At 60.3% G+C, this 21,298-nt stretch overlaps 4 protein-coding genes across 11 annotated transcripts; 2 read left to right on the forward strand and 2 right to left on the reverse strand.

Moving 5' to 3' along the window:
* Positions 1-1,268: 1,268 nt before the first annotated feature.
* ALYREF (Aly/REF export factor) lies at positions 1,269-4,917 on the reverse strand. The gene is made up of 6 exons (XM_069481806.1): positions 4,669-4,917; positions 4,030-4,161; positions 2,487-2,634; positions 1,826-1,889; positions 1,562-1,733; positions 1,269-1,454 (listed from the first exon to the last, which is right to left on the reverse strand). Exons 1-6 carry the CDS (start codon positions 4,903-4,905, stop codon positions 1,440-1,442), a joined length of 768 nt encoding a protein of 255 aa, XP_069337907.1. The 5' UTR covers positions 4,906-4,917; the 3' UTR covers positions 1,269-1,439.
* Positions 4,918-5,069: 152 nt separating this feature from the next.
* On the forward strand, positions 5,070-9,019 carry ANAPC11 (anaphase promoting complex subunit 11). Of its 4 annotated transcripts, none has more exons than XM_069481807.1 (3): positions 5,070-5,198; positions 5,898-6,024; positions 8,806-9,019. In XM_069481807.1, the coding sequence occupies exons 2-3, from the start codon at positions 5,916-5,918 to the stop codon at positions 8,949-8,951; spliced, it is 255 nt and encodes an 84-aa protein (XP_069337908.1). In that variant the 5' UTR covers positions 5,070-5,198; positions 5,898-5,915; the 3' UTR covers positions 8,952-9,019. The 4 variants fall into 4 exon arrangements, with proteins under 4 accessions (XP_069337908.1, XP_069337909.1, XP_069337911.1 ...); XM_069481808.1 differs by having other exon boundaries at positions 5,070-5,188; XM_069481810.1 differs by lacking the exon at positions 5,070-5,198 and adding an exon at positions 5,217-5,367.
* Positions 9,020-11,905: 2,886 nt separating this feature from the next.
* Positions 11,906-12,367, forward strand: NPB (neuropeptide B). Its single transcript, XM_069483178.1, has 2 exons — positions 11,906-12,151; positions 12,239-12,367. Exons 1-2 carry the CDS (start codon positions 11,906-11,908, stop codon positions 12,365-12,367), a joined length of 375 nt encoding a protein of 124 aa, XP_069339279.1.
* Positions 12,368-13,623: 1,256 nt separating this feature from the next.
* Positions 13,624-20,798, reverse strand: PCYT2 (phosphate cytidylyltransferase 2, ethanolamine). Of its 5 annotated transcripts, XM_069483004.1 has the most exons (14): positions 20,642-20,798; positions 18,990-19,078; positions 18,302-18,463; positions 18,031-18,097; positions 17,274-17,358; positions 17,055-17,099; positions 16,689-16,742; positions 16,158-16,296; positions 15,856-15,938; positions 15,478-15,555; positions 15,129-15,194; positions 14,890-14,955; positions 14,556-14,644; positions 13,624-14,326 (listed from the first exon to the last, which is right to left on the reverse strand). In XM_069483004.1, the coding sequence occupies exons 1-14, from the start codon at positions 20,728-20,730 to the stop codon at positions 14,215-14,217; spliced, it is 1,224 nt and encodes a 407-aa protein (XP_069339105.1). In that variant the 5' UTR covers positions 20,731-20,798; the 3' UTR covers positions 13,624-14,214. The 5 variants fall into 5 exon arrangements, with proteins under 5 accessions (XP_069339105.1, XP_069339108.1, XP_069339107.1 ...); XM_069483006.1 differs by lacking the exon at positions 16,689-16,742 and having other exon boundaries at positions 13,625-14,326; XM_069483008.1 differs by lacking the exons at positions 18,990-19,078; positions 20,642-20,798 and adding an exon at positions 18,554-18,747 and having other exon boundaries at positions 13,625-14,326.
* Between the last annotated feature and the right edge of the window lie 500 nt (positions 20,799-21,298).

Here is a 21,298-nt window from a genome sequence, read left to right on the forward strand (position 1 = left end):
TAAACACGGAAGCAATGTGGCCCGGGGCGTGCCCAGCAGGAGCTGCCCGACATGCAGGGAGCGGCTTCAGCAGCGTTGAGTGAACTCCTGGCTCAGTTTGTCCACTCCCGTCATCCCACTCCCGACCCTAGTCCTCCTGGCATCTCAGCCTGGCATTCCAGCTGTTAGGACACTGAGGGTGACACCCGGAGCTCCCTTCTCCCCATCCCCACCTAGCACCAGGTGGTACAGGACAGCCCCACTCACCCCACCCTAAGACATCCTCACAGCTTCCACTAGTCATTTTTACTCAATACACAATTAAGAGACCACCAACCAGGCACGGTAGCTCACGCCTGTAATCCCAGCACTTTGGGAGGCCAAGGAGGATCGCTTTAGGCCACGATTTCAAGGCCAGCCTGGGCAACATAGCCAAGACTCTGTCTTTAAAGAAAATGATAAAAGAAAAAAAAACCAAAACCAGGCGTGATGGCGTGTGCCTGTAGTCCCAGCTACTTGGGAGGCTGAGGCAGGAGGCCGATTCAGCCCAGGAGTTGGAGGCTGCAGTGGGCCATGGTGGTGTCACTGCACTCTAGCCCAAGCGCCAGAGCAAGACCCTGTCTCAAAAAGAAAAAGAGAGTACCCTTAAGCTTTGCTCTCAGACAACATTGAGAAAATAAAAAATTAAAACAAAACTACGCTACAAAGTCAGAACAGCTAAATCCAAGTTTCTCTGAGAACCTGAGTACAAGATAGAAAAGGAACGGCCCAGAGATTTTCTGGTCGTGGGAAATTGCTGGATAGCACACAGGGAGCCCACCCCACCCCCAGCCCCTCACCTTGCGGTGCAGGCTCAGTGAACAAGCAGCTCCAGCAAAGCGCCACTACTGCCCTGGTGTCCTCCCACCTATTGAGTCAGAGAGTAAGGCGTTAGGACTTAGGCGGGAGAAGGGATAGGAAAGAAGGTAGCCATGGTCCTCCAGGAGCACTGACTGACTCCAACCCCGTGCTAGTGCCAGGCAGTGCCAAATGCCACAGATGGGACTACTCCCCACACCCTCCCCTCCAGGTCCCCTCCACTTCCCTCCTGCCTGGACAGACACCAAACTTCTGGCCCAGGTGAGAACTCCAACAGTGAGATGAATCAAACAGTTCCAATTCTACACACATTTCTATTTTATTATGGAAAAGGTGAAAACACCACCTTCTCCACAACAGCAACCAGTAAAATTTATCCCAAAAATAACTCGGTACAAAACAGGTCTGTTTCAGAATTTAAAAAAAAAAAAAAAAAAAAAAAGGAAAAAAAACCTTTACATGAGTTTTTAAATCCTATTTTTAAAACACAAAAGAAACAAATCCATCATTGGCCACACGGCCCCAGCCACCCGCCCCACCCCCCACCAGGGAGCGTGGCGAGACGTCTGGGTCCTGGTCCACGTGTGGATTTGCTGGTCTGTTTAACTGGTGTCCATCTGAAACACAGGAAAACAGGCTCTTGCTCAAGGGAGGTCCTGCTCCCCAGCTCCATCTCTGGCTGGTCCCTAGCCGGGCCGCACCCCACCCCCAGCCCAGGACTTACTCTGGCATTGTAGGCGTCCAGCTGGGCGTCCAACTCCTCTGCAGAAAGTTGCTGCTTTGAGTTTCTGCCGGTGCCTCTGCCTCTTCCCCGGGTGCCTCCACGGGTGCCTCTCCGGGTGCCACCACCAAAACCTCCAGAACCACGGCTTCTAGTCATGCCACCTCTGTTTACACTAGCGAGGAAAATGGGACTTGTTCACACTCCTAGGAAGGCCCAGGACGATGCAGCCACACCACATGCCATTCACCCCACCCCGGAAATCACCTCTGTGCGGGTCTCCGCTGTGTATCAATCTGTGATGTAACGAGCTGAATGTTCATAGGGCGGCCTGTGTCAAAGGATACAAGAAGACACATTCCAATCAGAGGTTCTGAAATCGATCCAGGTGGCACCACACCCTGGTCTCCATGCAAACTCTGGAAAGGGCCTTTGTGCGTCTCAAATGCCCCTGACAAGGGAAATGGCCTAGAGACACTGGTGGGAGAACAAAATGGCAATGACAACAACCCCACCAACACTCCTCACTCCTTCTCAGTCCAGGCTAGGTGGGCTGTTTGCTCAGGTGTCCGGGGTGCTCATGGGTGGACAGGTGTGGGTGACCTGACGGAAGAAGAACCGGTACCTTTGTCTTTACGACTACAGCCCCGCACTCAGAGGTGTACTATGGCGGTTCTGAGAAGGCTTCACAGAAGTGAGTCTTCCGGAAGGAGCTGAAGGAGGGGAGGGATGTAGCTTGCTGGATGGGGGTTCACAAGAGGTTGGTCCAGATGTGTGGGGCAGCATGAGAGGTGGCAGAATGGAAGAGAGAGACAAAGGGGCAAATGCAAAGTGTCCTCAGCCAGGGGCTGGGCCATATCCCTACACGGGCAGGTGCTGGCCCAAACGCCACAGCCCCCAGTCAGCCTGGCTCCGGCCCCAGACTCACCATCCAAAGGGACACCGTTGTACTGTTTCATCGCCTTCAAGGCGTCTGCCTTCCGTTCAAAGTGCACGTCTGCTGTTCCTAAACTGCGGCCGGAGCGATCATAGTGCACAGCTGCCTTCTTCAGCGTTCCAAACTCGGCAAAGAGCTCCTGGGAGTCAGAAAGAGCAGCTGTTAGCAAAGCAACAAAGTTGTTTTCCTTCTGGCAGCCCAGGGACAGTTCCTGGGAGTGTGTGCTGCTTTGGGGTGCTTCCCTGGGAGGCAGGGAGTGGTGATGGGAATGGAGGGAAGGGATGGGGCAGGAGGGACAGCAACTTCCAAGAGCACCTGGGTCTGAGGGCTCCTGCCATCTGTACCATGACACAGGTAAAGGAAGTCGCAAAGGGCACAAAATTAAGTTGTTATCCTCTTAAATAAAGGAAAATTTACAATACACCCAAGGACTGTTCCAAGAAACAGCAGTGGCCGAGATCAAGACCAAGGGAAGCTGCCCGACAGACCAGAGCAGCTAGAAGGGCCTGCTGATTTGGGAGCCCTGACCCCAACCCCTCCCCCAAGGCGGATTCTGGCTCACCTTTCCCTCTCCTCCTACTCAAGCCTGCCGCAAAGTCTGAAGTCAAGCGCTGCCATGGAAACTGCCCTGACCTCAGGCAGGCTGGGAGTTGGAGAGGGAACCCAGAGTGTGGGGCTACTCCGGCCGCAGGCACACAGCGGGAAGTGGAGTTCACCAAAAGCGGTTTCCAGTGGATGCCAGAAACCACCTTAAAAAAAGTGTTGAGACACTGTGAGTGCTCACTGGCCCTCTTCTGTCCTCCCAAGGCAAAGCCAAGTGGCTAGGCTCTGGGGAATTGAACCCAGGAAGCCCCAGCACCCTGACCCAGCCATCTCCAAGACTGATTCCCCAAAAGCCATTTCTAAACCAGAAAACAAGTTTAAATGCCTTTGGGGTCCAAAAAAAAAAAAAGAAAAAGAAAAAGAAAGAAAAAAATAAGCTCAACCAAAGATAGGTCTGAGAACCATGCCACTGACAAACACGGGGTACTACGGGATGCTAAGATTGCAGGGCACTAAATCTGAGACGCAGTGCTCGGGGCAAACAGTGCAGGAAGAGCACACAGGTACGTTAGCTCTTATCAGTTACACTAAGATTCTTCTCACATTAATTTCCTAAAATAGGCACACAATCAAAAAAACAAGTGGCCTAGGTCCAACAGTAACACACGGGAACCACTCACATGTGACCCATCTCTGTCCCTGTGAGTAATCAGAAGCTCTGGCAGAGGACTTTCACTCACAGAACATCTTTCAAAGAGCAGTAGCTCCCCAGGCCACGCTAGGGTCCTGTCTTCCAGTGGACTGGCCTACCTGTCAGACTTGGAACCCCAGCAGACCTCTGCGCTACACCCGCACTGCGTCTGTCCTGCAGCCCCTCAGAGGGGAACAGTGGCTAACCCTTGCGCAGCAGGGAGGGGATTCAGGGCCACACCCCAAACATGATCCATTCTGTGCAGGGTGAATAGCTCGCTAGGAAGCTCCCTGCTCTTACCTGAATATCAGCATCTGACACGCCAAAATCCAGATTTGAAACCAGCAGTTTCCCACCCGTTTCCACACCGGCACCGCTCCCAAAGCCACTGTCAAAAAGATCGTGCTGCCACTTGTCAGGAAGTTGTTTTGGCTGAAAGAAAGAACAGCAAAAACAGAAACAGACCAGTGAGTCTCAGTCCAGGGCTTTCCCTTGCGCTCACAGCTACCCCAGACCCTCCTTCGTCGGAGCCCGGAGGACGTCGTGGAGAAGGGGCCGTCCACCCTCGCCCGGCGATGCAATCCCCCAGCCCGAAGCCCCACGGTCCCACCGCGGCCGCGCAACTTCTCAGTTCCCTTCCACTAACTTCCCGCCGCTGCTGCGGCCGCGCCCAGCATCCCCTCCGCTCCCGCCGCCATGAGGCCACGGCGCCCAGACCAGACAAAGAGCCGGAAAGGGTCTCCGCCTTCCAGGCCAGGCCCCGACCGCACGACCTCGCCCCCGCCCACCACCCGCTCGGCCCCGGCTCGCACCCGCCGGGCTTGGGGGCGGCCCGCTCCAGCGGCCCCCTCAGCCCACCGGGCCGGGCCTCCGCGGGCGGCCCTCGGCCCCGGCTCGCCCTTCCGCGCTCCGGCGGCGCCGGCCAGCCTCCCCACTCACCCTGCTGTAGGGCGCCGGTCGGTTTCTGCCGCCGCCGCCGGCCGCGCCGCGGGCGATGGCCGGCCGGTTCCGGATGGGCCCGCCGCCTCGATTCACTCGCGCGGCGGCCTGCGCCCCGCCACCGCGGCCGCCCTGGGAGCCGGCCCGGCCGCGGCCCCGGCCCCCGCCGCGACCGCCTCGCTGGCTCCGGTTCATTTTAATGATGTCGTCCAGAGACATGTCCATTTTGTCGGCCATGGCGGGCGCGGAATCGGGCCTCGGCTCCAGCCCGCGCGTCAGCACGCCGGCGCGTCACTTCCTGCGCCGCGCAGGCCCTTCCGGAGCCTCGGCCTCGGAGCAGCTGCCGATTGGCCGCTGCAGGGCGGCTGCGCGCACGGGGCGGAGAGGCGCGTGCGCGCTCGTGTGCGGGGCTCGGCGGGCTCAACTGAGCGTGCCGGCTGCGGCCGCGGTCGTTTTTATACCTTCCCGCGCGGACGCCGGCGCTGCCAACGGAAGGGCGGGCGGGGCGGCGCGTGATTAGGTTGGCGAAGGTGTGAGGGCGCAGGGGTGGGACGGCGGCCGTTGGGGGCGGGGCCTGACGCCCCTCCGCCCCGCGCTGCGATCGCGGACCGGCCTCCGGCGAGGGGCGCTGCGGGCAGCCTGGCTCCTGGAGCGGACCGGGGTCGTCACCTTCGTCCCGCGCCGCGGCCGCCGACCGAGGTGGGGACTGGGCTGGTGGGGGCTGACTCCGTCGGCGCGATCCGAGGCTGGTTGCATCCGGGCGCGCACGGGCCGCTCGTTTGGTTTTGGCTTTGTTTTCCCGGGAGACGAAAACGTAGTGAGCTGGAATTTTGGCCTCCACCTGTAACCCCGAAGTTAGTACTTGCTTACTCAGAACTTTAAAAAATATTTCGAAAATATCGTGTGGCATATTTTTTGCAATTTGTTAACGAAAACCAGTGCCCCTTTTCATGGACTTAAGGTATTACTTGGGATTTTTGAAGCGATCCTCAGTGAGTGGCAAAACCAAACTCGGGAGAGCGTCCTGCGCTCCCAAATGTGATCTCCCTGCCCGTGAGCAGCCAGGGGTGTGCCTTTTTCTCTCGGTGGCTAAAGGGAGAAGCAGATTGCTGCCTGGGCGCAGCTGTTCTCCTGTAGCTGTTCTGCAACGCCCACCCCCTGGGCTACTTTGATGCCTAGATGTTGTAGCTCTGCAGACTAAATTTAGCAGGTAATCCTCTTCCCCTCAGCCCGCAGGCTCCGCTGCCATGAAGGTGAAGATTAAGTGCTGGAACGGCGTGGCCACTTGGCTCTGGGTGGCCAACGATGAGAACTGCGGCATCTGCAGGATGGCATTTAACGGCTGCTGTCCCGACTGTAAGTGTCTCCCCCTGTGCTCTCTGAGCCAGCCTCCTGGCCCAGCTTCGCAGCTCCTGATAAATACCTGCACGAAATCCCTGGGTTTTGCTTTCCTTTTTCTGAAGAAAAGTTGACCCAAAAAAAAGCCAGGCAGGTTGGGCCCATCTTTTCATAAAGATCCTGTCAAAAGTTTGGTGCCTTTTATTGTGATCAAACTCAACTGTGAAACAGATGGTAGAAAAAGAGATTTGTTTAAATAGAACGGCTTAAGAGCACCTTCTTGCCCAGCACTTTGAAGGACAATAAATAACATGTTAGTGTGTTTGTTCTTGTGTGTAAGTATTTTAAAGTAAATTATAAACATGACGTCTCACTGCACACTTCAGCCCTATGTCTTTTTTCCCCATGGCTGTTGTAACATGTGACAATGTGAGTCACTCAGTCCCTGTGCACCAAAAGGCTTTTCATGGTTGGATGGTTTTATCATTTTCCCGTCTCTTAGCTCTTTGATCTAGAACAGTCCCTCCTTTTATCCCATTTTACTTTTTTCCAAGGCATTTGACTCTTAAAAGCTTTGGAATGTCATGTTGTAGAATGCCCCCTCTTCAGGTTTTATCAGATTTTTTTCTTTTTAGTGTCTTCTACATTGTTCCTCTATCCCCAGTGTATTCTGTGAAGTGAAAACGATTGATTACATTTGGGGTACAAGCAGATTTTGCACCAGCGAATTTGGTTTTTAGTGATGCCCCCCTCCCCCATGAACATAAAGCAGAACAAATGTCAGGGTTTGCCCAGGGAGGACAGGAGCCATTGCCAAGACGACAGTGGGGCATGGAGAGCACCGAGAGTAACCAGGCCTGTTTCTGTGTGGCCAGGGAAATGTCCAGGATAACAACAGGGCTTTACTTCTACAGCGAAATTCAAATCGTTTGAATTGTAGCACAAATACGTTTTATTCTAGGCTTAATTTTTACATCTGTCCTGGCTGAAATCTCATCACCCAGGAGTTAATCCATCCTGATTTGATCAGACGGGTACAGTGTAATCTCAGGAAATCATTGATTGACTCTACCTGATTTAAGTTTTGCTTACTAGCTAAAGAGATTAATAACTAAACCGGTGAGGTCTGCCTTTGTTTAATCTCTTTAAATTGCTTTTAAGGGTACAGCAAAGACTGTGGGAGCATGAGGGCAAGCACGCTCAACTTCCAGAGCAACAGGTTGTTCACTTTGAGAAAGTCCTCAAAAACATTTTTAGCCATGGCCCTGTGTCTGTGTCTGGTCTGGCCTCACCTGTGGGAGGCAGTGGAGCCCGTGTGGCACTGGTGGGCCCTGAGCTGCCAGCCCCTGCCTGACCACAGGATTGGGCCCACCACAGCCTCAGCCCAGCCTGTGCCAGGCCAGCTGGGCGTCCAGCTAGGGTCCTACACCGACAGGCGTTCAGCATCTCCACATGCACTGTGTGCTCAGGTGTTGTTGACGTGGAGCCTGTTGGCTGTCAAGAGTTGGAAATTTAGTCTAATTTGTGGATCTGCTGGTTGTTAAGTCATAGTGAGTCCATTTTAATGTGCAAAATGTTTGACAAGTCCAATGTGTCAGATTTCTCTTGGGAAAATTGAACCCCTGTGAAAAATCCAGAGTGACTAAGTGCTGCACAGACTGGGAACCTGAGGGCAGTAAATAATAAATCTCCACATCCCACAGGGCTTTGGAAGTAAAGCACTCTTGTTGAGAGGTGTTTTAATTAAAATATCAAGACACCAGTAGGTCCTTGCGTGAGTCATGCTCAGTGTAGTCACACACTCACCAGGTAGCCAGGCAGGCTGCTTGTGGGGAGGGCCACTAGAAGGGAGGTTTCATCCAAACCAGCCCTCCCGAGAGTGGACACAGTGCCCAGGTCCTCCTCATCGGTGGGCTCTCGGGCTTCAACTCTAATTGGAAAGATGTGATTTCACACAGAGTTCTGCTGGAAAGGCCCTGGCAGGGAGAGGGGTCTTAGAAGGGGCCAGAAGCAGGCATGAGGACCCCGATGAAGTGGGGGCTGGGTCCGGGGGGGAGTTGCTGTGCTCTACTGGCACATGGAGTTTTCCAGGTTCTTGGAAATCAGGGACGCTGGTTTCTCTTAATCGTGGGTGATATGGAGTGTCCTTCTCTGCGCCAGGCCCTCTCCAAGGCACAGGCAGAGTATTTCTAGGCACAGGGGCCAGGGCCTGCAGCCTGCACCCTGGCCTTGGGGTGGGACCCGCTACAGACAGGAACAAGATGGAAGGTAGTGCTGTGCTGCTGGCAGGGCTCTTCAGAACTGGTCTGTAAACACCACAGTGTCCCCACGGCCCTTGTAGTGCACTGGATCCTGTCCTAGGGCCCCACCCCTCCTGCTGTTGATCAAGAGACAAATTGACCACCCAGATGGGTGAGGGGAGGCTCCTTGGTGCCTGGACCATAGCACCACAGATCAAGGGTCTGCAGGTGGGACGACACAGGGACACCTGGTGGGCCAGGCCAGAGCTGCTCCTCCCTGACAGTGACTCAGAGGAGGCCCCTGGCCCCTGCCTGAGCATCACTTGCCTGGGTGAGGGGAGACAACTGCTGTGGCACGTGGGGTGAGGCCTCAACTCTCAGAGCCCTTGGTGCTGCGTGTTTGTGTGAAGGCAGGCTGGTCGGTTTCCGTCTCCCCTGAAACAAAACAGGCTCCGGCACCCCATCTGCTATCTTGGGGTCCCTGTGCCTCTATCCCTGCCTGGCTTATCACATGCTCTGTCTGCCCAGCCCTCCCTCACCTGTCCCCCCCGGCCCGCAGGTAAGGTGCCTGGCGACGACTGCCCGCTGGTGTGGGGCCAGTGCTCGCACTGCTTCCACATGCACTGCATCCTCAAGTGGCTGCACGCGCAGCAGGCCCAGCAGCACTGCCCCATGTGCCGCCAGGAGTGGAAGTTCAAGGAGTGAGGGCCCCTGCGCCACACCCGGGCTCGGCCTGCACCCCACCTGGTGTCCTGAGACCGGGTCTTCCTGATGGGCCCCCGGGGGGGACCTGTGACTAGGTTGGAAAAAGGACTGCAGCTGCATCTGTTTTTCCATCACAATGTTGATACTTTTATCCAATAAGTAAAACTCATTAAACTACTGGAACCTTGCCTGAGGCCTCTGGGTGTGTGTTTATATGAAAACTCATGAATAAACATCTCCACGCCTCAAACCCTGAGTCACAACTCTGGGACGACCAGACAGCGGGGCCTGGGGCAGGGCCTGTCTGGGCAAAGGCCCTGGGGCGTGTTTGTGCCGTCTCCCCTGATGGAAGCCCAGCTGGGGCCCTGGGACCCTCCTTCCCTCCTTCAGGCCAGCTCTGTGGGACCCTGGCTGGGCACAGCTGGCAGCCGCTGCTCCTGGTCCCTCCTGGTGGAAGGCCGCTGTCCCTAAGCAGGCTCTGGTAGTGCTGAGGAGACAGGGTGCCCAAGTCTGCCAGGGCATCTGTTCTCTCTGTCCCTTATCCCTCACTTGGACTGAAGGCCGATCCTAGTCAGGGCCAGACCTCCCCCAGTTTAGGGACCGATCTGTGTCCTTTCATCGGGATGTGTGTCTGAGGTAAGGACAGCCTTCTGGAGGCTCCTTTGGGCACCTCTGTTCCCCACAACTCCTGAGGGGTGGTGGCCACAGGGGGCACAGCAGCCCCAGCCCTGGGAGTCTCTGGCAGCTTCTGGATGCAGACTGCTGTGGCTGTGTCCCCAGTAGCCCGAGGGGTCGGTGCCCCATGCCACTGCAACCACTTCTACCCTCATTATCCCTGTCCTCACAGCACCTTGGGAAATAGACCAGGCATCACCTTGGTGGGGCGGAGCCTCCCAGGCACCTGTGTGGCACTTGAGTTGGCTGTGAGCTTTGAGCTTTGTCAGCGTGCCCAAAGGAGAGGAGGCCCTCACCAAACCCAAAGATCACCTGCCCCTCATCCCCAGAAACACAGGTGCCAGGGGCAACGGAATCTAAAGGAAGATGCATTGTGACCAGGATGTTTGGGAAGCATGAAATCAGGGGGCCACCAAGTAAGCTTGATGGCCAGTGTCACCCCAGGGGAGGGCTGGCTCCTACCAGCTCTGCAAGCACTGTTATATCTGGCCAGTGCGGGGCAGACTACGAAGCCACTTGTCCACCTACGGTGTCCCTGGATCTGAGCCCAGGGGGCCCACAGCTCACAAAGGAAGACCACCCCTCACGAGGAGATGGGTGTGACCTGGGCAGGGGCTGCAGAGGGGGTAAGATCTGTGGGTTTGGAGCTTCCTGGGCTTTCCCTGACTGGGGGGGGTCCAAGGACTTACTGGGGTCAGCCACCCCTAGGTCTGGGCGTCATGTTCATCCTGGCCTGTTCCTGCTGTCCCCCTCCCTAGAGCGCCCTGCAGGCTCCTGAGGAACCTCTCCAAGGGAATATGCTGAAACTTCGTCCTCTCTGGAACCTCTTCCCATGTGACAGGAAGTACCCACAAGGACTGTGTGCTTTGAGATACCACCTCACCTCTTAACTCTGGTGTGGCCACACAGCCTCCCTCTGGCTTCCCAGCCACCTGGATTCCTTAAATTCTGGGATTCCTGGGTTCCAGCAGGTTCCTGTGTTCTACTAGAGCTGGACACATGGCTGCCTGACACCCATGTGGACCCGGGATCTCCCAGCCCTGGAGCCTCTGCCTGAGGCTGTCCCTCCCCAGGTGGGCACAGAAGCTCCTGGGCCTCCCCACTTTGTCTCCCGGGAGCACCCCCATCCCCCCCCATACCCTCCACTAGCTCCATGTCCCTGGATGCAGGACTATGTCCTGTTCTCCTCCAGCCTTGGCTGCAGGTGCCTGACCTCCCACTGGGCAGCGTCTCCTTCCCTTGTGACCAGAGTGTTTGGGCTGTTTCCTGAGTGAATGGAGACAAGGCTCAAGGTGCACACACTACAAGGAGCTCCCAGGCCACCCTCCCCCACGGCAGAGCTGGGCAGGGGTGGTGCTTCTGCATCCCAGGCCAGGGGCCTCCAGACTATGGTCTCTTTTTTTTTTTTTTTTTTTTTTTTTTTTTTGTTGAGACAGAGTCTCACTTTGTTGCCCAGGCTAGAGTGAGTGCCGTGGCGTCAGCTTAGCTCACAGCAACCTCAGACTCCTCGGCTTAAGCGATCCTACTGCCTCAGCCTCCCGAGTAGCTGGGACTACAGGCATGCGCCACTATGCCCGGCTAATTTTTTCTATATAGAGTTTTAGGTGTCCATATAATGTCTTTCTATTTTTAGTAGAGACGGGGTCTCGCTCAGGCTGGTAGACTATGGTCTCTTGGTCTGGTTTGCCTGAGGCTGAGGCCTGGCCTCACAGTCCTCCTAGAGCACCCTGCTGGTAGCAGCCCTGTTGGCAGATCACCCCCCATGGGCACGAAGCATGATGGCCATGATCATACCCGCCTGTGGATTTTACCAAGAAGCCCTGGGCCCTGAGGTCTGTTCCCCTTTAGGGTGGGAGAAGTCGCTCCCTGGGCTCGCTCTCCAGCCTCAGGATCGCTGGGCACTCCTGGGGCGGGCAACCCCTAGGGCGGGTGCACCCTCGGGCTGGCCGGGGTCTCATCGCTAACCCTGCTCCCCCACAGCCCCAGCGAGGCCTGAACCAACGCCCGGCGGGCTGGGAAGCAGGAGGGGGCGCCCCGCTCTCACCAGCGCCAGACCCCTCGCCGGCTCCAGCCTCCCCTGCGCCTGCGGGCGCTGACGGGCACAGCTTCTTCCCTGGGATGGGGAGCCACGACAGGTCATCTGCGCGCACCCCCGGCCCGTCCCTCCTGCATCTCCGCCCCTGGCACCTCCGCCCCGCCCCGCCCCGCCCCGCCCAAGATATAAGGTGCGGCGCAGGCGGCGGCCGCTCCAAGCCCCGACGCCCCTTGCCCGCGTCCCCATGGCCCGGCCCGCGACGCTGGCGGCCGCCGCCCTGGCGCTATGCCTGCTGCTGGCGCCACCCGGCCGCGCGTGGTACAAGCAGGCGGCCGGGCCCAGCTACTACTCGGTGGGCCGCGCCGCGGGGCTGCTGTCTGGCTTCCGCAGGTCCCCGTACGCGCGGCGCTCCGAGCTCTCCGTCGGACGGACACCCCCGGCAGTCGCCGCCGCCACCGGCCCGGAGCTGCGCCCCAGCCTGCGGAGCCTCGTGAGTGCAGCTTGGGGCACGGGTGCGGACGGGGGTCTCAGGGTGGAGACGCAGGCGGCCCCCTTAGCCTCCTCCCGCCCACCCCAGGCCGTGTGTGTCAAGGACGTCACCCCGAACCTGCGGAGGTGTGAGCGACTCCCTGACGGCCGCGGGACCCTCCAGTGCAAGGCGGACGTCTTCCTGACCCTGCGCGCAGCCGACTGCCGCAGGGTGTGAGCCCCCAGATGACGCCGGGACCTCTCCTGGCCCCCCACTGTCCACCCCCTTGACGCCGCTGTCCCTCTGGGGGTCCCCCAGAGCCTTTCGGGCACGGGATGGTGCCCCAACTACTACTCTCCTATGCCACCCCACCCGCAGTAAATGGCTAAATGAATAAATAAGCCGGCCCAGGAGTGAGGCTTGCTGGAGGGATGGCAGGGGAGTCATGGAGGGGACAAGGGGACCACACCAGGGTGGCCTGGGCCACCAGACCCACCAACCAAGCTGGGCACAACCCTGGTTCCGCCTGCGGGAGCCCTAGCCTGCCCTCCCCCTACACTACTCAGGTGAACTTAGCAGGCAGGTTCTCACCCCACACTCAGGGGCTCTCAGGTCTCCAAGCCAAACGCTCAGAAGCTGACGTTAGTCTCCTTCCGAGCATGAACGGAGCCTCTGGCCGGGCTCAGCATCAGGGTGCAGGGAAGGAACCCTGAGCCTGCGGTGCACCTGAGGCTGGACCTGACTGCCCCTGCCCAGGGCCAGGGGTGGGTTCTCAGCTCACCTGCATGGACACGTCTCTAGGGCACTGACCTGGGCCCCACCTGCAGCTGAGGGGACAGTCCCCAGTCCCACCTCTGCCCTCCTCCTTGTCCAGTGGCCAGGCAGCTCCTGCACCCTCATCCATCTAAGTCTACAGGGGAGCCCCCAGCCCCGGGGTCTGAGCATGGGAGTGCCGCCACCACCCCGCTCCTGAAGATGGGCCGAGCAGGGCTAGGGCTGGGATGCAGGCGGCTCCTGCGCGGACACGAGGCAGACCTCAAGACAGCCGAACTGAGAGAAAGGGGAGGAAAGGACAGGCCCGTGGGGCTGAGCTGCAGGGGTGCTGACCCCCATGGCTCAGCAGCTTCAGGGCAGAAGCCTTCCTGGAGGGAAGGGGGGTGGGACTGAAAAAAATCACTGTCGCAACCCTCACTGCGAACACACCAAGACCAACCAGTCTGTTGCCTCCCCAGACGCCCATGAGAGCTCTGCGGGCCCCCCATGGCTCCAAGGAGGCCCTGACTGGGCGGCAGGAGATGGAGATTTGGTGGCTCCACAGAGGGACTGCCGGGGCAAGCCCCTCATCTGCCAACTGGGCTCCAGCCCCTCCCTCTTCTAGTGCTGCCTGCTGTTGGGGGCAGCCCAACGCGGCACAGGGCTGGGGTCTGGGGGCCCACTGTCCTCCTCCCTGCCGGGTGGGTGTGTGCTAGGAGCAGGGATGCAGGGTGGGTGGGTCCTTGGTCCTTCCCAGCAGGGCCGGGTGCCCGACACAGCACTGCCCATCAGGCTTTATTAGGTTGTACCAAAGACATTACATCAGCCAGTGAGGTGCAAAACTGAGCAGCCCGTGTGGAGAGCAGCAGAGCTGGCCAGGGAGTGGGGCTTCCAGTGCTGGGACAAGCCACAGGGCAGAGGGCACCCACTTGGGAGGTGGCATGGGCTGCACCCTGAGAAGGGTGACCCTTGGGTCACTGCTCCCTGAAGCCCTGTCCACTGGACCTCCCACCAAAGCTGGGTGGGCAGGCGGTAGGACAGAGGACAGAAGTGCAGGCCGCCGCTGCCCATCCTGCTTGCTGGGCTGCTCCCCTCTGCTAGATGCCCTCTCTGAGCAGCTTAGCGGTAAGGGCTGAGCGCCTGCAGCAAAACAGGCACCTTGCAGGCAGGTGGGAGGCCGAGTCCCTGCCGACCCAAGTGTCCCCTAGCCAGCACAGTTAGAGAGGAGGCACTGCAGCTTCCTTAAGAACCGTGAGGGCCAAACCCTAGTAACGCAGAAGCAGAGCAGGGAGGGTGGGCCGGCTGGCGGCTCTCCATGACTGTCCCCCAGGTTAGAAGTTGCCGTCGTTCTCTGCTGAGGGCTGCGCCTCCTGCCGCCTCATGGCCTCCAGGAAGGCCAGCTCCTTGGCTTCTTTCTTCTGGTTTCGTGCCTCGTACTCTAACCTGGGGGCCAGGCTGGGGTGAGCTGAGCAAGGCGTCACACACGCACCTCCCATCTCACCTCTTTTTTTTTTTTTTTTTTTTTGAGACAGTCTTGCTATTTCCTGGGCTGGGGTGCAGTGGCATCATCACAGCTCACTGCAGCCTCCAACTCCTGGGCTCAAGGGATCCTCCCGCCTCAGCCTCCCAAAGTGCTGGGACTACAGGTGTGCGCCACCTCGCCCAGCCTCACCTGTTCTTGATAATCCTCTGGACAATGAGGTCCGTGGTAAGGTCACTGCCGCTGTCAATCTGACAGAAGATGCCCCTTCTCTTGGGCTCCTGAAGGCCCAGAGAAGGGAGATGAGGTCCCTCCTGACCTCGCAGAGACCAGCCCAGCTTCCCCGCCACGGAGGGACACCAGCACCCGGGGCCCGTGGGTGCAGTAACTCCTGCCGCCTCCCCCCATGAGGCAGTCAGAGTGCAGTGGCCACTGCACCGCTCCCCAGGCAGGCATGGGAGGCACGACCTGCCTGGCAAGTGCCAGACGGCAGCCCCTGCGCCCAGCAAGGGCCAGCACCACCCACCTGGTACGGGTCAGAGCCATCCCTGTCAGGCACGATCTCTGTCTTCCCGTGACATACCAGGTCCACCTGAAGGAGGAGTGGGGGTCAGGTGCCCTCCCCAGGGCACCTGCCACCACTGTCCATGGCCCAGTGCAGCCCCAGGCCTGGGAGGGCTGGCCCTGCCCCTCTTCAGCCCAGGCACCTCCTGGGCCCCACCTGGGGGACAGCAGCATGACACCGCAGCCCACACACAGCCTTACCTTGAAGTGGCTCAGGAGCTCTGCTGTGACCGCATATGGGGCCCCGATCACCACTTCCGACACATACTGTGGGGACAGTGAGCACAACGTCTTGCTTGGTCTCCGCTCCTGGCAAGCCAGGGCCAGAGGATGGTGGGAGATGGCCCTGAGGCCTTCAGGGTTACATGAGCAGGGACGCAGGCAGGACGGCGCGGCTGGAGGCTCCTCAGTGAGGCCCAACCACCCCTCCTCCCGCCTGACCAAACGGGCTGCTGGGCAGCACTGTGCCCTGGCTCAGGGAGACCCTGGAAGGAGTCGCTGGGGGACACTCCCACACCCCCGCCGCCGGGCTGGCTGAGGGCGTGCTCACCCGGCAGGCCAACACGCTCAGGGTCCGCTCGTGCAGGTTCATGATGGGGTAGTTCTTCCCCTTGTAGTGATTCACCTCCTAGGGCAGAGCGAGGGGGCTCAGCTCAGGGACCTCGGTAAGCAGGTACGCTTCCTCTTAGCTGTCCCTTGTGGGAAGTCGGGAAAGGTGACCACCCTCCTGGGGACACCCTGGGCAGGACAACCCTGGACCTCACAGCCCAAGCTCACGCCCCAGGGTCTCCTTTGTTTTCACCAGGCACCTGGGGCCTCATTCCTCCAGAGACCGCCTGTGCCAACACCACCCCGGGAGCCCCTTGAGGGCCTCTAAGCCCACCAGCCGCCCAGGGCGCCAGGGGAGTGAGTGGCACGGGACAGTGACCTGATCAAAGTGTAAGCCGGCAATGATGTAGGGCCTGTCTGCCAGCCTGTGCACCTTCTCCAGGAAATCCACGTGCCCGATGTCTGCACCCAGGTTAAGAAGCAATGTTGGGGATGGGGTGGGGGGCAGAGCCTGCAGGACCCGGGGGCTCTGGCTTCTAGGACAGCTCACGCCCACAGTCTCACCACCCTGCTCCCTGCTGATGGCTGCTCCCCTGTATCCCAGCCTGGTCGGGGAGCCCTGATGTGCCCCGGTCCTGCCCCACGTGGTGTGGGTGTGGAGCAGCAGAGGCCGGAGGATACGGAACAAGTCGAAGGCACCAGCCACATAGATGACTGTCTCCCCTGGCTGCGGCTCCTTCCCAGAAGCAAACTGGATGATCTTCTGCGACGTCTGCAGAAACTGGGACACTCCCGTCCAGGGGTTCCGCCCCCCAGGGCACTGTAAGCCAAGAGAGGACTTGGTCAGCGGCAGAGACCCACCAGGCCTCACCTGGCCCCTGCCCCAGGGCCACTCTTGAGCCTGGGCTGCCTGTGCCCACCCATCCACCTGCCCTGGGAGCTGCTGCAGGTGCACTGCAGGCCAGGGCTGCAAATCCCCAGCAGAGCCTGCCAGCAACCCAGCAGCCCTCGCCGTCCCAGGAAGGGGCAGGAGACACATTACTGCCAGGCCAGGCAGCAGGCAGGACTGTGGCACCGGCCTGTGGCCACCAAAGGCACCGCAGCAACATGACCTCAGCCCGGCGAAGGACCACCGGGAGGAGGCATGGAGCCCTGTGGCGGCAGACACAGCCCTTGGGGGCACCCAGCACCCTGAGGCTGCTGACTGGTCACCTGGGAGGAGCCTTCTGAGGAAAGTGTGTTCCCGGCAGGTGTCGGGTGAGGGGGCTACAAAGGGAGAAAGGGCCAGGCCGCTTGGTTAGAGGCCTGCTGTCCACGGGCAGTCCTTGTTCCGCCTCCAAGCAGTGGCCACTGTGACTGGCCAGCCAAGGCCAGCTCTTGCCTGCCCTCCCTCCCGGCGTCCACCAGCTGGCCGCACCTGGCAGTCAGTACCTGGTCATCGCCAGGAAGGGAGGGCAGAGGGTGAGGCTCTGGGCTGGCCTTTCCCCAAGGGGTGGCCGGGGTGGCTGGGGAAGAGGGCCCCACGGCAGCCGAGCACCAGCTGTATGCCTGGGGGTGGGCAGCACGGGCCACGCTCACCTTGCCAAAACTGTCTGCGTACTCCCGGTACTCAGAGGACATCTCCTGCACAGAAGGGCAGAGCGGGGCTGAGGGGCCTTGCCCTTCAGACATGGCCAAGCCAGGAGCAGGCACGGGAAGAGAGGGTAGGCACAATGGCCCTGAGGGGGCAGAGAGGGGCTCCCTCCCTCCCCACAGCACCCTCCACCCAGGACCTCAGGGATTTGGCCCCCACCTCACCTGGCTACTATGATGGGCCTTGGTCACCAGCAGCATGCGGCCCACAAGGTCTGTGGTAGACACTCCCTGTGTGCGCTTGCATTCCCTGGGGGACAGAGGCGGGCTTGGACTGGGACACACTCGTGAGGCTCGGCCTTCAACTAACATGACCCAGGGACATGGGCAGCCTTGCTCGGGGCAAAACCCATGGCTGCTCTGCTTTTGGCCACAGCAGCAAACTTGGCCCAGGATGTGGGGGCTGCTGTGCTTTCCATGACTGAAGGATTGACAGGAGCACAGAAGACACCCCGAGTGTGCAGTGTGGGGTGCGCAGGCTAGACTGGGGTAGTGGCTCTGGTCCCCCTTCTGCCACCTGCCCCTGGCTGCCCTTATGCCCAGGTCCTGCTTGGCTGTGCTGTGTCTGCCAAGGGCGCTCCAGGCCGCACCATCCCCTGCAGGAGCCACTGGCCATGTGGTTCTTAAAGTTAATTAAGATAAAAAGCCAGCTCCCTGTGGCACCAGTCACATTGCTAGCGATCAAGAGTTGCTCGAGGCCTGTGGCTACAGCAGCACAGCACTGCTCTGGAGCCCTGGGACCACAAGTGGGAACCCCACACCATGACGGCACCTCCCTCCCTCCAGCTCCCAGTCCTGGGCATGACAAACACTGGTCTCGGGCCTGGACGCTGCCCTCATGGGCCACTGGGAACCAGCAAAGAAAAGTTGGGAGGGAACCCCAAGCCCTGTGCACAAATGGCAGGGCCATGTGGGGACTCACCTGTACCTCCCAGCCTGCTTCACCTCCTCGTAGGTGTCCCGGCCGTCTACAGTTAGGGTGATGTCATCTAAGCAATGATATGCACAAGAACAAGGATTCTTAGCCCAAAGCCATGAAAACCTCAGGGGCCCAGGACCCTCAAGGTCCCCAGCGAGCCCTAGTGTACATGTGCCTGTCTCTGGAGAGGGACCAAAGGGCTCGGAGGTCGCATCTGATCTGGAGCCCACCTGGCTTCCCCAGGCCCCCCAGCCCCCAGCTCCTGCCCACTCACTGCCGTGAACACAGAAGTCACAGTTGTACTTGTCCAGCGTCTCCAGCGTGGTGACGTAGGGAGCTGCAGGCACCACCTCGTCCACCCACTTGATGGCCTGCACCATCTTGTACCTCTCTTCCTGGGTGAACACTGGGGGCCCCTTGTGCTTGGAGATCTCCTCTAGGGCCAAAGAGAAGGAAGAGGACAAGGTGACACGGGCTCGCCTGACCCCTTCTGAAGGAGCCCCTTCCCAGCACCAACTATGCTCACATGTGAGAGCTCTTGGTGGGCAGCATGTCTCTCATCAGGCCCTCGGCCCGCCAGGGCGGGACCACTGCTCTGCCCGCGTGGCCAGCACAGGTCCTGGAGACATGCTGCTGCACAGCTGGACACCTCCCTCATCCAATGGGGGTCTCAGCAAAGTCAGGGGCTCCTTCTGATGAGTGGCACTCCATTCCTGAGGCCTTGGGAGCCAGGTCAGGGGTGGTGGGAAGTCGGGGGCACAACCATGGACTCTACCAGCCCCCTCCTCTTTAGCTCAGGACAGCAGGTGCAAGACGGGAAAGGCTTCCTCGGACCATCCTCGGGTGGGGGTGGATGGAGCCTGACCTGCCCGCTCCCAGCATCCTCAGGCTTTTGGTTGACAGGTGTGGCCCCCAGGTGGGCTACGAGGGCAGTGGGTGGGTGAGGCGGCCCCACACCTTACCATCAGTGTGCACACCCACAATGAGGTAGTCGCCCATGGCCCGTGCCTGGCGCAGCTGGTTGGAGTGGCCGTAATGCACCATGTCGTAGCTGTAGAGACAGACAGAACGGCCAGTCTGTATGCTGAGGAGGGTGGAGACCAGGTGGCCCTGTGTGGGGCTGGGGGGGGGGTGGTGGCACAGCTATGCTTCAACCGAGGACTCCTAGGAAACCTCCAGAGAAGCTGTCGCTGGAAACAGCTCCCTGTAACCCAGCTGGGCTTTCAGAAGGGCAATAGTGCTCAGCTCTCCACATTGCCAGTTCCTGGACCCAAGCGTGGGATGTTGCCAGTGTCAGATCTAGCAAGGGTTGTGGGCTCAGGGACAAGGCCTGCTGGGTCCAGAGGGCCAGCGGGTGCAGGGAACAGGCTCGTCCCACACTGCAGATTGCGCTCTGCCCTCACGTCTCCCCTCTGCAAACACAAACTGCCGTGGGCAGAGTCACTTCAAACTTTTAAGTTAATTCTGGTGGCAGGGTTAGAGTCTGCACTACCCTGAGACAAGTGGACAGTCCCTAGGGCCAACATGAAACAAAAAATCCAACCAAAGAACAAGGGCCTGGGAATAACTGGCTTTGAAAATCCCGTTTCCCACTCCCTGGTGGCCTCTGAAACTCAACAAGGCTTAGCTCTCTGGTGAATAACCACTTCATTGTCACCTGGTTCTAAGCTTTTATCCTCAAATCCTGTCTGGCTAACGTCCAAGCCCAAGGCTACATACCGCCCCCTGTACCACCAGGCCCTGGGGCTGCCTCCCTGCGCCCAGAACAACCCCAAGCCTCCCTGTGGACTTGGCCCTGGCTTCTGCGAGTAAATGAAGCCGTCCCTGCTTCTCCACGGAGTAGGGGGACCAGGTGACCTGGGGCAGCCCCACGCATGGACAGAGCTGTTCTGCTCAGTGCCCCCCGCCTCCTCCCAGAGTGGCCACTCACCACCCCCACTACAGCGCCTGGGGCCCTGGCAGACAGCGGGGTGCTCACTGGACAGGCTGCGGGCGGGAGAACAGGGGTCCGAGGCTGGGCCAAGAGGAGCAGAGGACAGAACGGGGGTGGCACTGGGTACAGTCACTGTAACCTACAGCCCACGGGGAACGGGAGCGCAGCCAGGGCCAAGGTCAGAGTCCACTGACACGAAGCCGCTCCTTCTCCCTGAGGTGACTGAGGCACAGAGAAGCACAGGACCTGCCTAGTCTCCTCGCAAGCCCTGCGCCACTCAGGTAGCGGCTGTCTCTCCCCACTCCCACGGAGCAAAGCACGTGAAAACACCACAGGCAGCGAGTTACCAGCAAAGATCAGTCTTCCTTCTACTTGTTGACACCCCCAAACTTGCCTTAAAACGCCGCCCTGCCTGCCTGGCCGGACAGACCGCCGGCGTTCCGACCTGACCCAGCCCGGCTGCGGCGGGCCCAGGAGCCCGCGGGAAAAGCAGCGGCCAGGACAACCCCGCTCCCGAGCCCCCCGCCAAGGCTAACCGACAAGCCGCGCTCGGCCTCTGCCCCAGGCGCCAGTCCCGCCGGGCCGGACGCGCGACGCCACCCAGGCGCGGGCCGGTCCCCGCAACCGCCAGCGCAGCCCCGGAAAGACACCGGCCCCGGCTCCCCGCCCGCCCGCGCTCACCAGCCGTCGCACCACACCCGCACGGGGCGCCTGTCCCCCGGGCCCGGCCGCTCCGCGCCGCCCGCCGCCCTGCGCCCGTTACGGATCATGGCCACGTAGCGGCGGGGCGGCCCGGCAGGCAACCCCCGGCGACTCCGAGCGCCCGGCCGCCGCCTCACCCCGCGCACGCGCCGCCGTCGTCACGCGGGCCTCACCCGCCGCGCGCGGCCAATGGCGTGCGCCGCCCCGCCCCTGACCGCGAAGACCCCGTCCCGCCCCGCCGCGCGGGGCCAACGGCGTGCACCGCCCTGCCGGAGCCCCGCCCCCCCGGCGGCCAATGGCGTGCACCTCCGGCCCGGACCCCGCCCGCAGGCCACGCCTCCTGCTCAGACCCAGTGAAAGGAGGCGGGGCAGCACCGCGGGGTGGGCTTAGTGCCCTTTCACCCTGCGCCACCCACAGGCCCCGCCCCCGGCCCCCTCCTGCTCACACCTGGCCCCACACCTGGCAGCAGGAGGCGGGGCAGCACCGCGGGGTGGGCTCAGCCGCTTTCACCCTGCACCGCCCAAGGCCCCGTCCCCGGCCCCCTCGTGCTCACCCCTGGCCTCACACCTGGCAGCAGAGAGGCGGAGCAGCACTGCGGGGGTGGGCCTAGTACCCTTTCACCCTGCACCGCCCAC

Source organism: Eulemur rufifrons, chromosome 9 (assembly GCF_041146395.1).
Source record: "Eulemur rufifrons isolate Redbay chromosome 9, OSU_ERuf_1, whole genome shotgun sequence".
NCBI classification, from domain to species: domain Eukaryota; kingdom Metazoa; phylum Chordata; class Mammalia; order Primates; family Lemuridae; genus Eulemur; species Eulemur rufifrons.